This window comes from Carassius carassius, chromosome 50, assembly GCF_963082965.1.
Source record: "Carassius carassius chromosome 50, fCarCar2.1, whole genome shotgun sequence".
In the NCBI taxonomy this organism is placed as follows: Eukaryota; Metazoa; Chordata; class Actinopteri; order Cypriniformes; family Cyprinidae; genus Carassius; species Carassius carassius.
In genome coordinates this window covers 20,075,366-20,093,423 of record NC_081804.1, presented here as the reverse complement: position 1 = coordinate 20,093,423, position 18,058 = coordinate 20,075,366, and the positions used below count along the sequence as shown (strand labels likewise).

The window sequence follows — 18,058 nt, the reverse complement described above, 5'->3', positions numbered from 1 at the left end:
TCGTTGACTTGATTGCAAATAAATGCACAGACACTATTTAACTGAACAGAGATGACATAACTGAATTCAATGATGAACTGCCTTTAACTCTCATTTTTGCATTATTGACACTGTTTTCCTAATGAATGTTGTTCAGTTGCTTTGACGCAATGTATTTTGTTTAAAACGCTATATAAATAAAGGTGACTTGACTTATAACCCTGTCTGGGACATAGTTAAATATAGTATAATATTAGCTTTCAAAGCTATTACATGTAATTTATTAAATATATTTGATGCTGTTTGATGCATTTCATTTGGCTCTTCCCTGACAACAAAGTGAAGCTGCTGGATGTTGTGATGTGCCTCAAAGACACCGGTGAGGTGTGGACGACATCCTGCAGTGAGGTGTGATTTTTCTTCCTGATGGACTCTTGAAGGACTGACATTCAATAATAGAGATCCCAAATGATCTGAAGATCTTCTTATAGGCCTTCTACAAATCTGGGCATGCCTTAAACTGTACTGAACTTTCTTAACATTGTATACCGTAGTGTTTCAAACATGCTAAGCAAAATAGTTGCCTACACACAGATGCAACTACAGATTACAGTAATACCAATATTACAAAAATTATTGTAAAGGTCTGTGTGTAATGATTTAGCCATGGCTAGCCTCTGAGGTGTTTGCATGTAAGGATCACTGTACTGTCACTAGCCTCACACTATTGAATAGAAGGAAATGACGGTCAGTGACTTTTCCTTCCCCTGAAAGAGAATTTCCTCCTGAATGCTCAAACTCTCATTTGAGTTCAGAGAAACCTACAAACCAGTAACATGGAAATGCTCTTTCTCATCTTATTAACACTGCATCGTTTTTACGTATTAAGTGAGTATTAACATTATGATTATTTACTGGCTTTGCTGTCTTGTTGAATTGTTGGTTAGGGACGATCTGAGAAAAAAAATTAAAAGTTATATGAATTCTTATTTGAACTATAGCAGTTTTGCTGAACTGATCAAATAAGTATTCATAAACCATTCAGAATACCTTTTATTAATAACATTACCAGTATGTACATTAATAAGAGGATTAAATTCATTGTAATGTACTCACAAATGTTCATGTTTTTATTTTGTTTTTTGGATGTTTTGTTATATTATTTTATTGAGTGTTCATTACTGTTCCATTTAGCATTTTATAATGTGTGTTGATAATGGTGTATATTATAAAGTATGATAAATGGTTATTTTAAACTTTAACTTTCAACACAAAGAAGCTTAATCTATTAGTTTTTATAACATTGATTATAAAACTGATTTCACTGATTAATAGGAATAGAAAACGCTAATTGTCATTTGCAACAAAATGGAAAAAAGGTTGTGAGCTTTTTTTGCAGTGTTATTTTGTGAGTGTGTGTCAGTGAGGCGAGATGAGACTTTCTGACTGTGGCCTGCAATTCTTCAGATGCTGCAAAACAGATTTTATTGATTTTCACACACTCATTTCTAATGTGCAAATGTACTGAAAACTCCAGAAACGCTTTACAGCTTTCTCCACCCATACATCAGGTCCTATACTGGCTGTTGAAGGGAAGTGTGAAATTATCATGAGTGGAATTTATGAAAATACTTTATCACCTCTGAATTTCCTTACCATAAATTGTCCAAAAGTCTTGCTTAAAAATAAAGAAACTATCTTTGCAAGTCCAAAAGAGATCATGACAATCCTACCCAGTTTTCTTGTTCAGAGATGTCTTATCCGTATGTTATTATCAGATTACTCTGATCATCCAACTAACACGTGCAAACAACAATTCCTTTTCTGCTAGGTGGCTTTCTGATCGCACACACTAATAAAGGGTTATGTCTGAGTACACAAAATAGTGTGGTGGTCCTGAGGAAGTGTGATGAGAGCAACCCATATCAGCAATGGATCTGGACCAGCACCATGAGACTCCATCACACACTTGTGTCCAGATGTCTGTGGGTCAGTCAGAGCACCACTATCCCGCACCACACTCGCTTGGTCAAACTCAGGGACTGCGATACTGCACCGGCATGGAAATGCTACAACCAACGAGGAACCTTTGGTTTGGCAGAGATGCCGATGTTCCTGAAAAAACAGGGTGAACGGGCTGTTGTCTGCTCTGAGCAAAGGTATTCAAACTGGTCCATGATCACGATGGACTCTGAGGGGAAACGGGTGTCCAAGTCACTCTGCCCTGCCACAGGTCAGCTGACTCTCTAGCCATCACATAAATGTTCAATTACATCTGTTTACATGTGTCTTGGCAATTAACATTTGTGTTGATTTATTGGCATTAGTGAATAGGCATACAATATAATCCAGTACAGTAAAGAAATATTAGACTATATGTACGGTTATCTATCAAGATTTAAAACATTAGTAGAAAAATATGTCTCAGACACATAGTCTAATTGGTCTAATACTTATGCCAAAAAGAAACATATTTGATACATATGTTATGCAATCATTTCAAATTATTGTAGTTAGTTACAGTAAGTAACATGGCTTGTGATGTCAGGATCAGTTACGAAGCTTTGATCTTAACTAAAAATCATCAGTAAGAGATTAAGCTGAATTGATTGAGCACAGGTAAAATATGGGCTTCAAGGAGTGAGGTTACAGTACCTTAATGAATGTACAATATACAAGGATTATAATCTATCTATTTATGCTGTCCAGGGTGGTAATTCATATTATTATACCACATCTGGTTTTCAACAAATTTATTGGAAAAAAAATCTGCCTCTCCCTACATTTTTCCAGAACTTCAAAACTGTGCCTGTAGGCTGCAATTCACTGCAGTTTGCAGATGAAATAAACATTTGTGGCAGTAAAACACCAACAACTTTGTTGGAGCCACTTTTAGCGTCAGTTCCTGGATATTTCACTTTGAAAGTGTTGTGAAACATACAAGAAGCAACATAATATTATTTTGTAGAAATGTTGTGACTTCTTGTTTTCCAGGTGAGCCTGGGTTGCCAATTTTGCACCATTATAAAGCACTCATGATAAAAAAAAGCCATTTAAAAAAAAGCACAACAGTTTATTTTGGAAATGCACCTGTAGTGAAAACACATCATGCTGTATAAAGGTAACGTCAGTCTTTTCTTGTTCAACAGGCCCGTCCACAGTTTCAACAATGACACAGTTTCCAATGAAACAGGTTTCAGTCATGTCCACAGGAGAAATGACCACTCTAACAGTCCCTGACATTACTCAAAGCAGAGCAGTGACCCACCTCAGTAACACAGCCAGAAGCAGAACTAAACGGACTGCTACCACTGGTCTTGGTGATCTGACAACGTTTACTGCCGAAACAAACTTTAATGAGAACTACACTCAAACGCTTGAAACCGAATCACCCTACGAGATGAGTGATGTTACAGATGTGTCCCCGACTCTGATGGTAAAGAGAACTCCTCATGTACCTCAGAATTTCACCCAGAACAGAGTTGAGATGACAGAGATGACCTCAGATGGTATGGAGCAGACCCATAACCCTCTGACTTCTCAAACAGAGTTAACTATTTCCACAACAGATGCTGAGTCTCCAGTTTCTTTGAATGTGAGCACTGAAACTCAGACCACTTTAGTCTTTCATACAGGACCGTCTGAAGCTAACAGCAGTGACATAGATCCTATACTGACTGAGAGTTCAACCAGAAGTTTCCCAGTGTCAAACACAGATGGGGCATGGACAAATGCCAAAACCAAAAGCTCAACCACGACAAAGATCATCAAAGATGTTCAGACTATGTTGCCATTTGAAACCAGAACGACTCGAGCAATTACTAAAGTTCTTCCTAATACAGATACTAGAGCTGTACAGAATACAGCAACCAGTTCAGCTAAAGCTAGAGCGAGTGCAACAGCTACCCTTACAGCCCTGTACACATCTACAGCTGCCCCGCATACAGATGTGTTCACATCAACTACTGTGGCTCCAGATACAACTGTAGAAACAACCACAACCACCATCACCACCACTGCTGCTCTGAGCACAAGAAGCACACCTCCACCATCTACCATCACTCCTACCATGGCTTCCACAGCAAAGGTGAGCAATCAAATGTGTCCTATATTCTCACAGGTCTCACAAGCTTTTCTATAGTATATCTGCTTAGTATTGCCTAATGCCTAACCAAATGTTGGCCAAAAAATTTGCAAGCTCTAATTTGGATGGCTGGTTACTACATAACTTCAGATATTGTCTTGTACCTGTAAGAAACTGCAGGACAATCAATGCTGCCGTTCACACGAGTCACGTCAGTGCACCTCTCAACATGTGTACAGTAACATGTATGCATTTGGCTTGCAGTTTTTATCCCAAATGACTTACAATGCATTCATTTGCACTTGATCAGTTCATGCATTCCCTGGGAATCGAACCCTTGGCCTTAGCATTGAATCACCATGCTGCACTGTTTAAACTACACCACTAATATTACGAAATTACAGTGGACACATAACATCAGCCGCTCAGTCTCAAGTACGAAATAGTTAATTTATGACAAATACTTGGGGCTTTGCAAATATTTGATGTAAATCATTGCCATTTGACAATTTGTTTATGTGCACATTGTCTAACTTTTTTATTTTATTTTTATACTACTGGTCAATTTCAGTTTCTCTTTAACTTCATGTTGTATATTTCTTGTTCGTAGTTTATAACGACGGAGGCTGCCACGTGTCTGGTGAATGTGACTGCAGAGAGTATTAATATGGATCATTGTGTGTTTAATTTCACAACACCTGGAAAATCCTGTAACTTCATTATGACTGATGATTCTCACTTCACAAGATGTTCTGAAGATATCAAGAGGCCCAACCATTATACATGCCTAATGACGGGTTTGACTCCGGGTGCTACCTATTTGTTTGGAATAATGTCTCAGAAAAATGGCATACGCTTAAACATTACAGTTCAAACTGGTAAGTCCTCTTACATCTCTTCATAGCTTTAGTCTTCTGAATCTGAATCCTTGAACAGAAGTTTCACGCACCAAAGGAGGGCTCATGTTCTCTGTTTAAAGTGCTTTAAATCTCTACTTGATTTTCACAATAGCATGCAGTGATTTATGGTTGCTTTGTACTGCTCTTCTTGTTCACATTTATATGGTGGAACACATCGTTTTGACATATTTGATAAAGCACCTGCATTCAAACTGATCCCAGAGGATGTATCTGTGAATGGCTGTAGGCATGCTGTATATAAGTGTTTTTCACTGATGTCTTGGCAGCCGCGCTGAACCGTGTTTTCATAAGAGCCATCACTGACCTTCTCTGACTCTTATTTCTTTATCATGGGCATCTTTGGGCTGTAAAGACGAATTAACTTTTTATTCTCTTCTGTCAGACTCTTATTATTGTGCTTAATCTTTTTTGCTAATGTTACATGTTACACAAAAAAGTAATCGGTCGCTAATTGCTAATGTTTTCTAAATTATAAATCTACAATACTCAATACTCTAAAACATATAGGAACAATAACATAAACCAAATTGACCTCATAGTTCTTAGTAAAGAAATTATGGTCTATTACTGTATACTACAAGTAAACTAATAACAGGTCCATTCTCAAAATTTGTATGTTTTTCAGTAAAATTGCATAATACTTTATGTAGGCATTTCTTATAGTTGTCTGTCAGTGTCTTACATTGACTAGGATCATTTTTTTGTCTATTGCTAATGAATGGATGACCTTAAGCACACGTATGGTCTTGTTTACAGTTTCTGGTTCACTTGCAAAAAGGGCAGTGTGAAAGCTAACCACACCAAACAACAACAACAACAAAAACAACAACAACAACAAAATCAACATTGTATTTGTTCCAGACTAAAAAAGTGAACTAGCTGACTTTTCTGGTGTGAATACACTCTTAGTTGAGTTTATGACAGGAACCACTGTAGTGTTTGGCTTTTGCAAAACATGATGTTTGGAAATGTGGCCAAACAATTCAACCTTTGGCTCATTTGTCCAGGACACATTGTTCCAGACTTCCTTTTTCACATGTAAGAAACCTTCAGTCATGCCTTGACATTCTTTTTCAAGACCAGAAGATTCTTCCTTGCTGTCCTCCCTTTTAATGGTTAACTGGTGCACATTCACGTTGACTGTTGCTCTGAGGCTCTTGGAAGGAATCTTGATGGGATGAGCCCCATTATCACTGACCTGAATCCATGGAAAATACTTCCTTTTGAGACATTTCAGTCTTTTTTTTTTTTTTTTTAATTTTTGAAATCTTGGCGTGATGGTACCATGTACTTCAAAGCTTATGACCAAACTAGACCAATTTATTAAGGTTTAAATAATGTACGGCCCTCCTCTTTTTTGAATTGTTTTTTTTTACTTATTGCATTAGTTGCAAATGAGCTCTATTAAACATTTTAAAACCTGTGGATATACTGAATGTTTTATACATGCTGACAGCTCACATTTTACAGCATTAGTAAACCAAATTTACAGCGTAATAATTTTCGTAATAATAGTATAAATGTAGGTCTATGGGAACAATATTCAAAGTTTGGGGAATGAATGTGTTACAACCTGGACAATTACTAATTATTAAGTATTTTGAAATTAAAGGGTTCCTATTCTAATATTATGTGAAATGTATGACTTACAATGCTAAACAACAATCTTACATTTGGGAGCGATTTAGCAAGAACATACACATTTTGCAATAATACATTGGCATTATATGAACATACAGGCCTAGGGTTTTTTTAACCACATATTCTATTATTACAGGATACATTATGGAAATCACTCAACAACAAAACTGTAAATCTAGGGAAATTAGTTAATGAGTTTCTGCTTTGATTTATAAATTACCATATAGCCTACTTACCTTACAGAAGTATTGAGTGGAGTAGAGTTGATCTCAGCTACGGGTCAGGCCAGCAATTCCTCACTCTCCAACTTCCCAACACCTCTGTCAACAATTACATTCTTCTGATGTTTGAATGACACAGTATACCACTAAGGTGCAATGCATCTTAAAACAAGCTTACCTCTTTTTAGCTGATCAGGGAAAATAAAATACATGATACAGCACTTCTTGGTGTACTCACATCTCAGTGTATATATACACTCACCGGTCACTTTATTAGGGTACACCAGTTCAATTGCTTGGTAACACAAATTGCTAATCAGCCAATCACATGGCAGCAACTCAATGAATTTAGGCATCTAGATGTGGTGAAGACGACTTGCTAAAATTCAAACCAAGCATCAGAATGGGGAAGAAAGGGGATTTATGTTACTTTGACCAGGCTGGTCTGTGTATTTCAAAAACTGCTGATCTACTGGGATTTTCACGCACAACCATCTCTAGGGTTTAAAGAGAATGGTCAGAAAGATGTAAAATATCCAGTGAGCAGCAGTTGTGTGGATGAAAATGCCTTGTTGATGTCAGAGGTCAGAGGAGAATGGGCAGACTGGTTAGAGATGATAGATGGGCAACAGATGGTTGGGTCAGAATTTGGCCTAAAGAACATGAAAGCATGGATCCATCCTGCCTTGTCTCAATGGATCAGGCTGCTGGCGGTGGTGTAATGGTGTGCAGGATATTTTCTTGACACACTTTGGGCCCCTTAGTACCAATTGAGCATCGTTTAAACACCACAGCCTTACTGAGTATGGTTGCTGACCATGTCCACCCCTTTATGACCACAGTGCACCCATCTTCTGATGACTACTTCCAGCAGGATAATGCACCATGTCACAAAGCTCAAATCGTCTCAGACTGGTTTCTTGAACATGACAATGAATTCACTTTACTCAAACGGCCTCCACAGTCACCAGATCAGCACCACTCAATCCAATAGAGCAGCTTTGAGATGTGGGGGAACGGGAGATTCGCATCATGGATGTGCAGCCGACAAATCTGCAGCAACTGCATGATGCTATCATATCAATATGGACCAAAATCTCTGAGGAATGTTTCGAACAACTTGTTGAATCAATGCCACAAAGAATTAGAAAAGGGGGTCCAACGCGGTACTAGCAAGGTGTACCTAATAAAGTGGCAAGTGAGTGTATATATATGAGTTTGGTTCCGAAACGCAATAAATCCATTTTGATTAATTTGATTAAAAATGTATTTTCTTTACCAAGAAAGTGGCAAGATGAAAACAACTATTTTCTGTTTTAAACTTTCACATAGCATCTTTAGGTTATAATAACATAAAAAATGAAAATCCAGGTTTTAATTTTCAAAGATTTATTATAATGTTATTTTTTTTTTCCAAAATGCAATAAATCCATGAAATTTTTATACCCTCAAAATGCAATAAATCCATTGAATCGATATGAAAGTATCTACATATGACAGCCTCTGAACTTGGTCAATACGAATTTTATTTACAGGCGCTGGATTAATAATACATTCAACAGTCATTGTTTCTAAATTTAATTCAATGGGTAATCTTGTTAATGTTATGAATGAATTACAGCTTTAAAATAAAATTCAATCATGAACAAGAACATGAACAAAATCACATTAGACCACAGAAATTCCAAGATGACATGCCCCTTACATTCAAATTCCAAAAGTGCATTCATCTTTGCCATGTTACATTCATTTAATTGACTAGTGCTAGGTGCTGTAGCTATAGCTTGTCAGTGATCTACGGCTTTGTGTATTAAATGCATCTGAATAATTTCCATCTGAAAGCATTTGATGGAGATTTACCAGTACTATTAATCACAGAAACGGCTTTACTGACGAGATGCGCATAACAATGACATGCGATTTATCATGCAGCCCTTGTTTGCTGATCAAAAGGTACTAAGTAGATGAGGAAAACTAGGATGCCGTTTATTGCATTTTGGAACCAAACTCTTCATATATACTGTATAACTGATACATTTTTGTATAGCAAAAAAGTAGAAGGATTTAATTTGGTCATCAAACTAAATAAATGAAAACTATTGCAACATTTTTTCCATCATGCCAAGTTAATATTTTTTTTCTTACCAAACATGGGAGGTTTGTTTGAAAATAACTATACTGCTGGGTTTAAATGAAGCAAATTGAAATCACACAGAATATGGCAACCATAACAACACAGGCAACAGGTAAACAAAATCAAAAGGTGAAAAGTTATTACACCAGAAACTGACAAAAATATGAAAGCCAAAATGAAAGACTATAACTGTGAAGAAAAAACACAATTCCATAGGTACATAGCTTATATTAACTTATGTTTAAGAACAAAGTTGAGAAGTTATTTTGTTCATATTTCCACAAAAAAAAAAAAAAAAAAAAAAAAAAAACAGAGAAATACATGAAACACACAGACTAAAAGACAAAAGGTCAAAGTCAGGAATAAACTGTGTATCGAATTGACAGGTTTTATTGTCTCTGTTTAAAGTGTTTTTATCAAGCGGCAACCTCCTGCTCTGTCTTGTGAAGCCCATACGGAAGTCAAGTCAAGTCCACTTCCAGAAGGGAGTCAATCCCATAGAATCCCCATGTTAAAATGCCCAAATTTACAGCAGAAGAAAAAAAAATGTTTACAGTCTGGTTATTATTTTGGTCTATATAGCTAGTATAGATAGTATTTTGAACTCATACGTTTAAATTATATTAAGCCTTAAAGTTTTGCATAATTAAGGGTGTGGCCACTTGAGTGACAGGTGGATTGCCGCTGCTGTCACCACTGTCAAGCTAGGTGGGTGTAGTTTGAGCAACCATCTCCTGCCTTTTTGCCCATTTCCTGTATGGTTTTTATCCAATCTTCTCTAGCAACATTTCAGCTTGTTCAGTTACCAGTGTCATACTGAAATCTGAAGGTGCATGAACTTCATGCCATATCGTAATTACCATGATTACCAGATACCAACTTGTAAAAAGCATTCATGTCCTCGTAGAACTTGTAATTACAATTTGTTTTCTGAACTACAACTGAACACCTCAGATTCATTAGACACTATGTTTAGGCATTGATAGTGTGATAGTTCTGAGTCCGAGTCCAAGGGTGTGAACAGCTCCAAGTAGAATGTCACGTGTTGTCATCTCGAAATCACAGTTAATACGATATGGTGATGCAGTAGTATTACACTGTAAATTGTGGTCTGTAGTCTGAATCATTATCAGATTTTTCAGACAGGGACAAAAGCTCAGGGTACAGGTTAATAAGTGGGCTAGGACCTTGATGAAATATGGTGGCGCTGTGTTCTGAACCTCCCTTTCCTGTATCCTTTTCCTTTTATTTGCTCATTTTACAGACTGTAACATATAGCGCTGAACCATACAATAACTGCAGTTCCCAATATGCACTTCAGCTTGAAGATAATCATTTCTTTAATGTTTACTGTGTAATATGTATCATGTAATATTGTTGCTGTGTTGGTGAGTGGTTCAGGGTCATGTGGTATTAACATGGAGAGCGTTGCTGCTGTGGTTTGTATGTCTAGGTTAAACCATCAGTGGAGAATGTCTCTACAGTATTGTGTGACAGAAAAATGTGTCTGGCAATCAGTCCTTTTTTGTTATCAAAATGAACATTGTCTAAGTAAGTAACTCATTTTTTTTTAAATCCAAAAAAGTCCAGCAGAGTGTCACAGTATGAGTTTAATCATCTCTGAGTTAATGTGAGCTCATTTAACACTGGTAAGGTCATCATGTTCCACAGGACACAGAAACACCTCTAACCAACAGCAGGTTTTTTTATCATTATTTCCAGGATATTTTCAGCTTGCCTCCTCCCTTCCTGGTTTACCAGACTACCCACCTACATATCCTGTCTTTTACTGCCTGTTACCCATGATGCACGCATATTTGTGCATTGTCACATTCTCACTCTTCAGTTGAGTGTTTTCAGGAAACTCTAATGTTGAGATTGTGAGATGATGGTGAATATATCACCACTGGCAACTGGGTTTCAGTCTGTCACTATTTATTCACCGTCATGTCATTTCAAACCAATTTTTTTCCAAACTGACTTTTTATTCCTTTATGTCACTAAATGTAATGAACTTCTGAACACAAAATTATTCCAATGTAAAAAGTTGAGTATATTTAATGATACATTTGTCATTTGTGCAGCCCCTGCTCCCGTCACATCACTGACTCTCCAGAGCAATGGCAGTCAGGACTCTCTTAAAGCCACCTGGATTCCTGCTGTTGGATACATGGATTTCTACGAGCTCTCTCTGTCACCCTCCATCTCTTCAGAACGTGACCTTAGCCTACCTCCAAATACAACTCATTGGGATTTTAGCGGCTTGAGACCTGGAAAAGCTTATCAAGTTTTAGTGAAGACGAAGAGAGGAGAACTAACAGCTGAGACCAGGACAATAGGGAGAACAGGCAAGAACTATGACAAATCTTACATCTTTGTACCTTATTTAATTCTAAAAGCCTATTCACACCACACCAATACAGTATGCCACTTCTCAGACATTCCAAGACCTGACAAACACCAATTCAACATGTTCAATAGGCAAAAACAAGTGCAGAACAATGCCAACAGATACTGACAGGGGTAAAATCAGACAAAATCTAATAAACATGCCTGTTACTGTTTGTCTGTGCAGTGTGAATTGGCCTTAAATGGTACACATTAGTACCTTAAACTTACATATTATATATTATTATCTAACATGTACATACAAGTTAAGTCGCCTTTATGCAGCTGCAGCCTGAAATTGAACTGCTTTTCTCCATTCTGTCACCGATGGAGTTTTGGTTCCTTGCCGCTGTTGCCTCTGGCTTGCTTAGTTGGGGACACTTCATTTACAGCGATATTGTTGACTTGATTGCAAATGATTGCGCAGATACTATTTAAACTGAACTGAGCTGAATGATGACATCACTGAATTCAATGATGAACTGCCTTTAACTGTCATTTTGCATAATTGACACACTGTTTTCCTAATGAATGTTGCTTTGACACAATCTGTTTAGTTTAAAGCGCTATATAAATAAAAGTGACTTGACTTGACAATGTCAAACAGGAAAATAGTTTGTCAATAATACAATAACAGAGTATTTTTTTGAGCTAAAGTCAGTTCATTGATGACTCATCAATGTCATCATCCAGTTCAGCTTTCTTTCAATAGTGTCTGTTTAATTAGTCAAGCGTCCCCAACTAAGCAAGCCAAAGGCGACAGTGGCAATTAAGGCACCAAAACTCCATCAGTGACAGAAACCAGCATGGTGTGGTTTAATTCCAGGCTGCAACATAGGTCAGATTGTGCAGAGGACTTGTCTGGTTCCCACGATTTTGTGCCAACAGTTGTCGAGTTGACAAGGTCTTCGCAGGGGATCTGTCTTTAATCTAGATTTAAACTGACAGAGCGTGTCTGCCTCCTGAACAACACTACATAGATTGTTCCAGAGTTTGCATGCTAAATAGGAAAAGGATCTGCCACCCACAGTTGATATTGATATTCTAGGTATTATCAAATGGTAAGAGTTTTGAGAACGCAGTGGACATGAAGGACTTTAATGCGATATGAGCTCGCTCAAGTACTGAGGAGCTGTTGTTAACAAATAAAAACCTTTTTAACAAAATCCCTCTGTCTCACTGCAGCATCTCCCACTGCAGAGGAAATGATACCACTCACCTCTGGCAACTTAGTACGGAGTTGCTGACTGAACAATAACTAAGCAGGGCTGCAACCAGAAACAGAGTGTGGAGTAGACTGATAGTCTAGTAAGGATGTGTACATTTCCTTACATCAGTCTTTACCTTCAGAATGAGCCGCTCGTATGGCTGGGCACAGTGTTCTGTTCTGTCTCTCAACCTCACCATTTACTTGAGGCCAGTATGGTGTGATGCGTCTGTGCTTAATTGCATGATCACCAATAATTATTTGAATTCAGCCCCTGTAAATTGTGTGGCTTTGTCAGAAACAATTGTCTCTGGAAATCCGTGAGTGGCAAATATCCAAATCAAACACTTGATGATGTTGCTAGCAGTGATGCGGTGAAGCACACTCACTTTCACCCATCTTGAGTAATAGTTGGTTATGACTAGCAAATGCCTTTAACTGCCTTCAGTACATGTGACCGGAACAGGTCTAAGAGATGCACCATTTATTTGTGCATAAACTTTATCAGTTCCCAGCCACCATACCTTTGTACGGAGGCACTGTTTGGTTTTTACAATACCCTGATGTACCTCGTGGGCCAACAACAGAGTATGAAACCTGGCTGCTTGAGGAATAATGATGCGTTTTCTCCTTAGAATCAAGTGGCCAATGCATGACAGTTCATCTTTGATACATGTGTAATCCAACAATTCTGCTGGATACATTTCCTCAAATTGCGTTGAGTTCCATCTGCTGCTGCGAGTTCCTCTAATTCATGAGGTGTAAAAGCTTTCGGGATGGCATGGTTTACAACAAAGTAAATGTGCTCATCGTCATCTGCTGCAATTTGTGGTGGGTTCACAGTGAGACGAGAAAGTGAATATGCTTCATTCTGTGGGCCAGGTTTGTAAATCACTTTGTATGGGTGTAATCTTAAAGCCCAATGCTCAATCCTTGCAGGCGGTTTTAATTTGGGTGAATAAATCACCTCCAATGGTTTGTGGTTAGTTATCATTGAAAATGATCTACCATACAAAAATATAAAAAATACTGGCCCAAACTATGACCAGTGCTTCTCTTTCGGTCTGAGAATACCGCCTTTCCACATCCATCAAAGCACGGCTGGCATAGTAGACTGGCTTGTATGCACCATCAGCTTGTGCTTGGGTCAAGATCCTCCGAGCTCTACTGGACTGGCATCTACGATCACCTGTGTGTCTGCCTCCTGGCTGTAGTAAGCCATTGTTTGTAAACTTGCCAGTGCCACCTTCAGTGCCTTGCCCAGTATTTCCAAATACCACAATGTCATTCAGAGATGTTGTGAACTCCATCAATGCCCTGCAAAGCTTGGTGAATTATGTGTTGGTACATTTCAGGAGTGGAAGAGATGCCAAACATGTGTCTTTTATATCTCCATAGACCAGTGGTGGGACAAATGTAGTCAACGCTCGTGATTAAGGTTCCAACTCAATTTGGTGATATCCCCATTTCAAGTCCAACTTAGAGAACCACTTGGCACCTATCATGTCCTCCAGAATTCAATGGTGGGGATTGGGTGGGGATTCACTCACGACAGTTTAATTGACTCATACGCATATCCACACAAATCCAGATGTCTCCACCTTTCTTATGCACTACCATGAGAGGTGATACCCATGGAGTAGGTCCTTCTGCTTTTTCGATGACATCCAATTGTTCGAGCTGCTGCAGTTTCTCCTCAACTAATTTCCTGATACCGAACAGCAATCTGCGTATCAGCTGTGTAACAGGAACAACACTGCTGTTGACATGTAATTGTAGACGTTTCCCCAAACCTTCAAAACATGCCTTGTATTCCTGATGTAATGATGTTGCATGTACAAGTGTCTTCATGGTGCAATTCATTGATATTTGACAGAGCACCAATGTGTAAAATTCCAAGAGCAGTTGCAGTTTTGCGTCCCAACACAGATGTCTGTCCACCATTCACAACCAAAACATCTGCTTTCACGCTCTTATTCCCTGCAGCCAGACTAATGTCAGCAGTGAAATATCCTTCCACAGCCAGTGGTGTATCTGATCCATAAGCATATAGCTGTTTGGATGTGCTCCTTTACTGTGTATGCCCATTGTTATGCAGTGCTTGGAACACCTTTGAACCGACAATGTTACAACTTGCACCCAAGTCTATTAGCATGCTCACTGGTATCCCATCCCCCAGTTTTGACATTTCAGCATCATTTGTGTCCCCTTTCACAATGAACACCCATTCAGCATCATCATCTTCTCCCATGATGTCCACTGACACTTTGTTGTGCGGTATGTTACTTGTAACTTGGTTTACTTTTAGTCCTGTTTTGGTATGGCAGAATGCTGCAAAGTGTCCCTCTTTGCCACAGGATTGACACTGTTTACCTTTTGCAACAGTACACATTTTCCCATAATGTCCTACACGGCCACAACGATGACATCTTAGCTGGCTTGCATGGTTTGTGCTTTGTTGTGAAAATGCAGACAATTTGTATTTTGATTATGGCTTAGCCTCAGCAGACTGTGTGTTCAAGCACAAATTTAGCCTTTTCCAACAGAGTTTTTCAATTTTTGCAGCTTGTTAGTAAGCAGCGTCCATAGTTCTGCCAATATCTTGCAAAATAGACAATGTGATATCCTTCTCACGCAGTAGAGATACACTTGTCAATGACTTGACAATGACACAAATTAAATAATTTTTATGATCGCCAAAATCGCACGTCACTGCCAACTGCTTCAGTCTGCTTACAAACAAGTCCACTGATTAGCCCTGCTCTTGTACTGCTTGTTGAAAAATATGCAAGTTCGGGAGTGAGTTCAGCTTCCTGACAGCCTGATGGATGAAGCTCTACTTCAGTCTGCTGGTCCTGGCCTGGAGACTCCGCAGTCTCCTCCCTGATGGCAGCAGACTGAAGAAGCTGTGTGACAGGTGTGTGGGATTACCTGCACTGCAGAGGGCTTTGCGAGTGAGACATGTTCCGTAAATGTCCTGGAGGGACAGCAGTTTGCACCAATTCTGTAGAATGGTCCATATATGTATTTGAACAACACATGATTCATTGCCTTGTCAACCGATGGTTCATCGATACAAATAACCTGAGATGTGTCTTTATGAGCTCTTGTTGTGTCTGTTGCTCATCAGCACCAGGATCGGCGGATCATCTCAAGCTGGAAGCCCTTAATGAGAAGACCCTGCGGTTGTCCTGGTCTCCTCCTGATGGAGACTGGGATTTCTACCGTATCCTGCTGTTCAATGGCTCTTCTGTGCTGATGAACCAGACGATTGAAAGTAATCTTGTGGAGTTCAGCTTCACTAACTGGACTCTGATTCCAGGCCGTCTGTACAGAGCTGCTGTGAGTGTGGAGAGCGGATATCTGAGCTCAACCGCAGGCTGCCATGGGAGACTAGGTGTGTTACTGATCAACTCACTACTGCCATGAAACTTTCAACAGTAAAACAGAAACCAACATGAAGCGGCCTTCACAAAACACAAAGTGCCTGCTCTAGTAAAAGAGAATTGCACTTAAATTGTATTGCATGTGCACTTTTACTGTACTTCAAAGTTTTCTTTAAACACTGTACTTGCATAAAATTATATTAACAATGAAAGGCCACTTAAGTGTACTTACTGTAAAGAGAGACACTTACATGACAATGATTCTTAACACACTTAAGCATTTTTTTTTAAAACAGTGCACTTTGTATTCATGTCAGATTAAAATGAGACTCACTGTCCAGCCTGCTTCAGCACAGATGCTGGTGATTTTTAAGTGATCACGAAAAGCTGGTTTAGCTGCTTCAGGTATGTTTGATTAGGGTTGGAGCTGAGCTCTGCAGGACAGTGGGTCTCCAGGAGCAGGACTGAAGACCTCTCTTTTGTGCACAATAAGACCAGGGACAGGGGGCATTAGAGGCAGTGTAAATTGTGAAATATAAACACAGTTCTCTGTTTTTCTGCACCTGTCCATCAGCTCCCCGGTCTGTTCAGAGGCTGAATGTCCGTCACAGTACAGAGACCTCTCTGAGCGCTGTGTGGAACCATCCTGTCGGTGAGTGGGACAACTACACCGTCCTGCTGAAGGATGAAGACATGACTGTGGACACACAGACATTAGCCCATGATTCACAGGAATGCAACTTTAATAACCTGATGTCTGGACATACCTATACGATCACTGTGATGACCAATAGTGGAGATCTGAGTAGTTCGGCCCACATCACAGGAAGAACCAGTGAGTCATTCAGATGTCCAGTGCTGTGCTGCTGTGATGGTGGAACCGCTGGAATGACTAGATTGTTAATTATCTTTTCTTAAAAGCAATATCCAATAATATTTCTTTATGAAGTAATCTTGTGTGTGTGGTCAGTCCCTGCACAGGTCACAAAGCTGCGGGTCAGCAATCAGGGCAGCACAGATGCTCTGCAGGTATGCTGGGACGGGTCAGCCGGTGAGGTGGATCTGTACCGAGTGCTCCTCATCTACGACAGCGTGGTCATGAAGAATGAAAGTGTACCACCCAATGTCACCTCCTACCACTTCCAGGGCTTGAGATCCGGTGCTTTGTACAGGACAGTGGTGACCACACTGCACAGGGGTGACCTCTCACGCCAGACGGTGGCTGATGGACGCACAGGTAATAGACCAAAAACAGAACATGAGGTGAATGTTATGATACATACAAGGTATTTATTAAATAAAAGTAACAGATGTAAGTGAAGCTGGCATGCAAGAAAATGTCCACATCCTCGGGCCATCCAAGATGGAGATGAGTTTCAATGGATATATTTATTACAAACATCCAGATTTCCGCTTCAGAAGACGTTAGTTGATGGACTTGAGGCATGTGGATTACTTGTCAATTACTTTTGTCAACTGTTTGAACTTAGGCTTCAGAACTTTTACAGTATTTTTATTTAAATATTCCTTGAAAAAAATTCTTAAGGCTGTGCTTATACGATTAACTCGCTGTCAAAAAACATGCAGTGATCCCTGTGTAAGCTGTTTGATTAGAATCGTTTCTTCAGACTTTTCTCTGTATTCTTTAAGGAGGACACAGTTATGCTAGACTTCTCACACAATCTTATTTGGAGTTGGAGGAATGTTTCTGGTATTTTCAGGAAGTCTTGAATATGCTAAGTCAAGTCACCTTTATTTATGAAGCACTTTTAACAATACAGATTGTGTCAAAGCATCTTTAAAGTATTAAATAGGAAAGTAGTGTGTCAATAATACAAAATAACAATAGTAAACAATAAATTTTCAGTTAAAGGCAGTCCATCATTGAATTCGGTGATGTCATCATCCAGCTCAGTTCATGTAACTCCTCAATGACAACAGTGCACATGGTTTCTTTGAATATGGGCGCATTTATTAGCTTTCTCAGATGTGATGAAACACGTGAAAACTACAGGACAGAGTAAAGAGTGCAATTAGACACTCCATTTTGGCTTGCTAACACACAGTTATAAAATAAAATTAGCTACCTCGTGGCCAC

General features: G+C 39.0%; 1 protein-coding gene across 1 annotated transcript; it reads left to right on the top strand.

The window, feature by feature from the left end:
• Positions 1-771: 771 nt before the first annotated feature.
• On the top strand, positions 772-17,317 carry LOC132133377 (receptor-type tyrosine-protein phosphatase beta-like). Its single transcript, XM_059546164.1, has 8 exons — positions 772-867; positions 1,811-2,212; positions 3,129-4,066; positions 4,674-4,941; positions 11,064-11,327; positions 15,705-15,971; positions 16,535-16,795; positions 16,931-17,317. Exons 1-8 carry the CDS (start codon positions 816-818, stop codon positions 17,278-17,280), a joined length of 2,802 nt encoding a protein of 933 aa, XP_059402147.1. The 5' UTR covers positions 772-815; the 3' UTR covers positions 17,281-17,317.
• The last annotated feature ends 741 nt before the right edge of the window (positions 17,318-18,058 follow it).

Coding starts and splice junctions, on each gene's coding strand:
- LOC132133377 (XM_059546164.1), top strand. CDS start 816: ATGGAAATGCTCTTTCTCATCTTATTAACACTGCATCGTTTTTACGTA. Junction 2,213..3,128: donor GTCACTCTGCCCTGCCACAG/GTCAGCTGACTC, acceptor CTTGTTCAACAG/GCCCGTCCACAGTTTCAACA. Junction 4,067..4,673: donor CCATGGCTTCCACAGCAAAG/GTGAGCAATCAA, acceptor TCTTGTTCGTAG/TTTATAACGACGGAGGCTGC.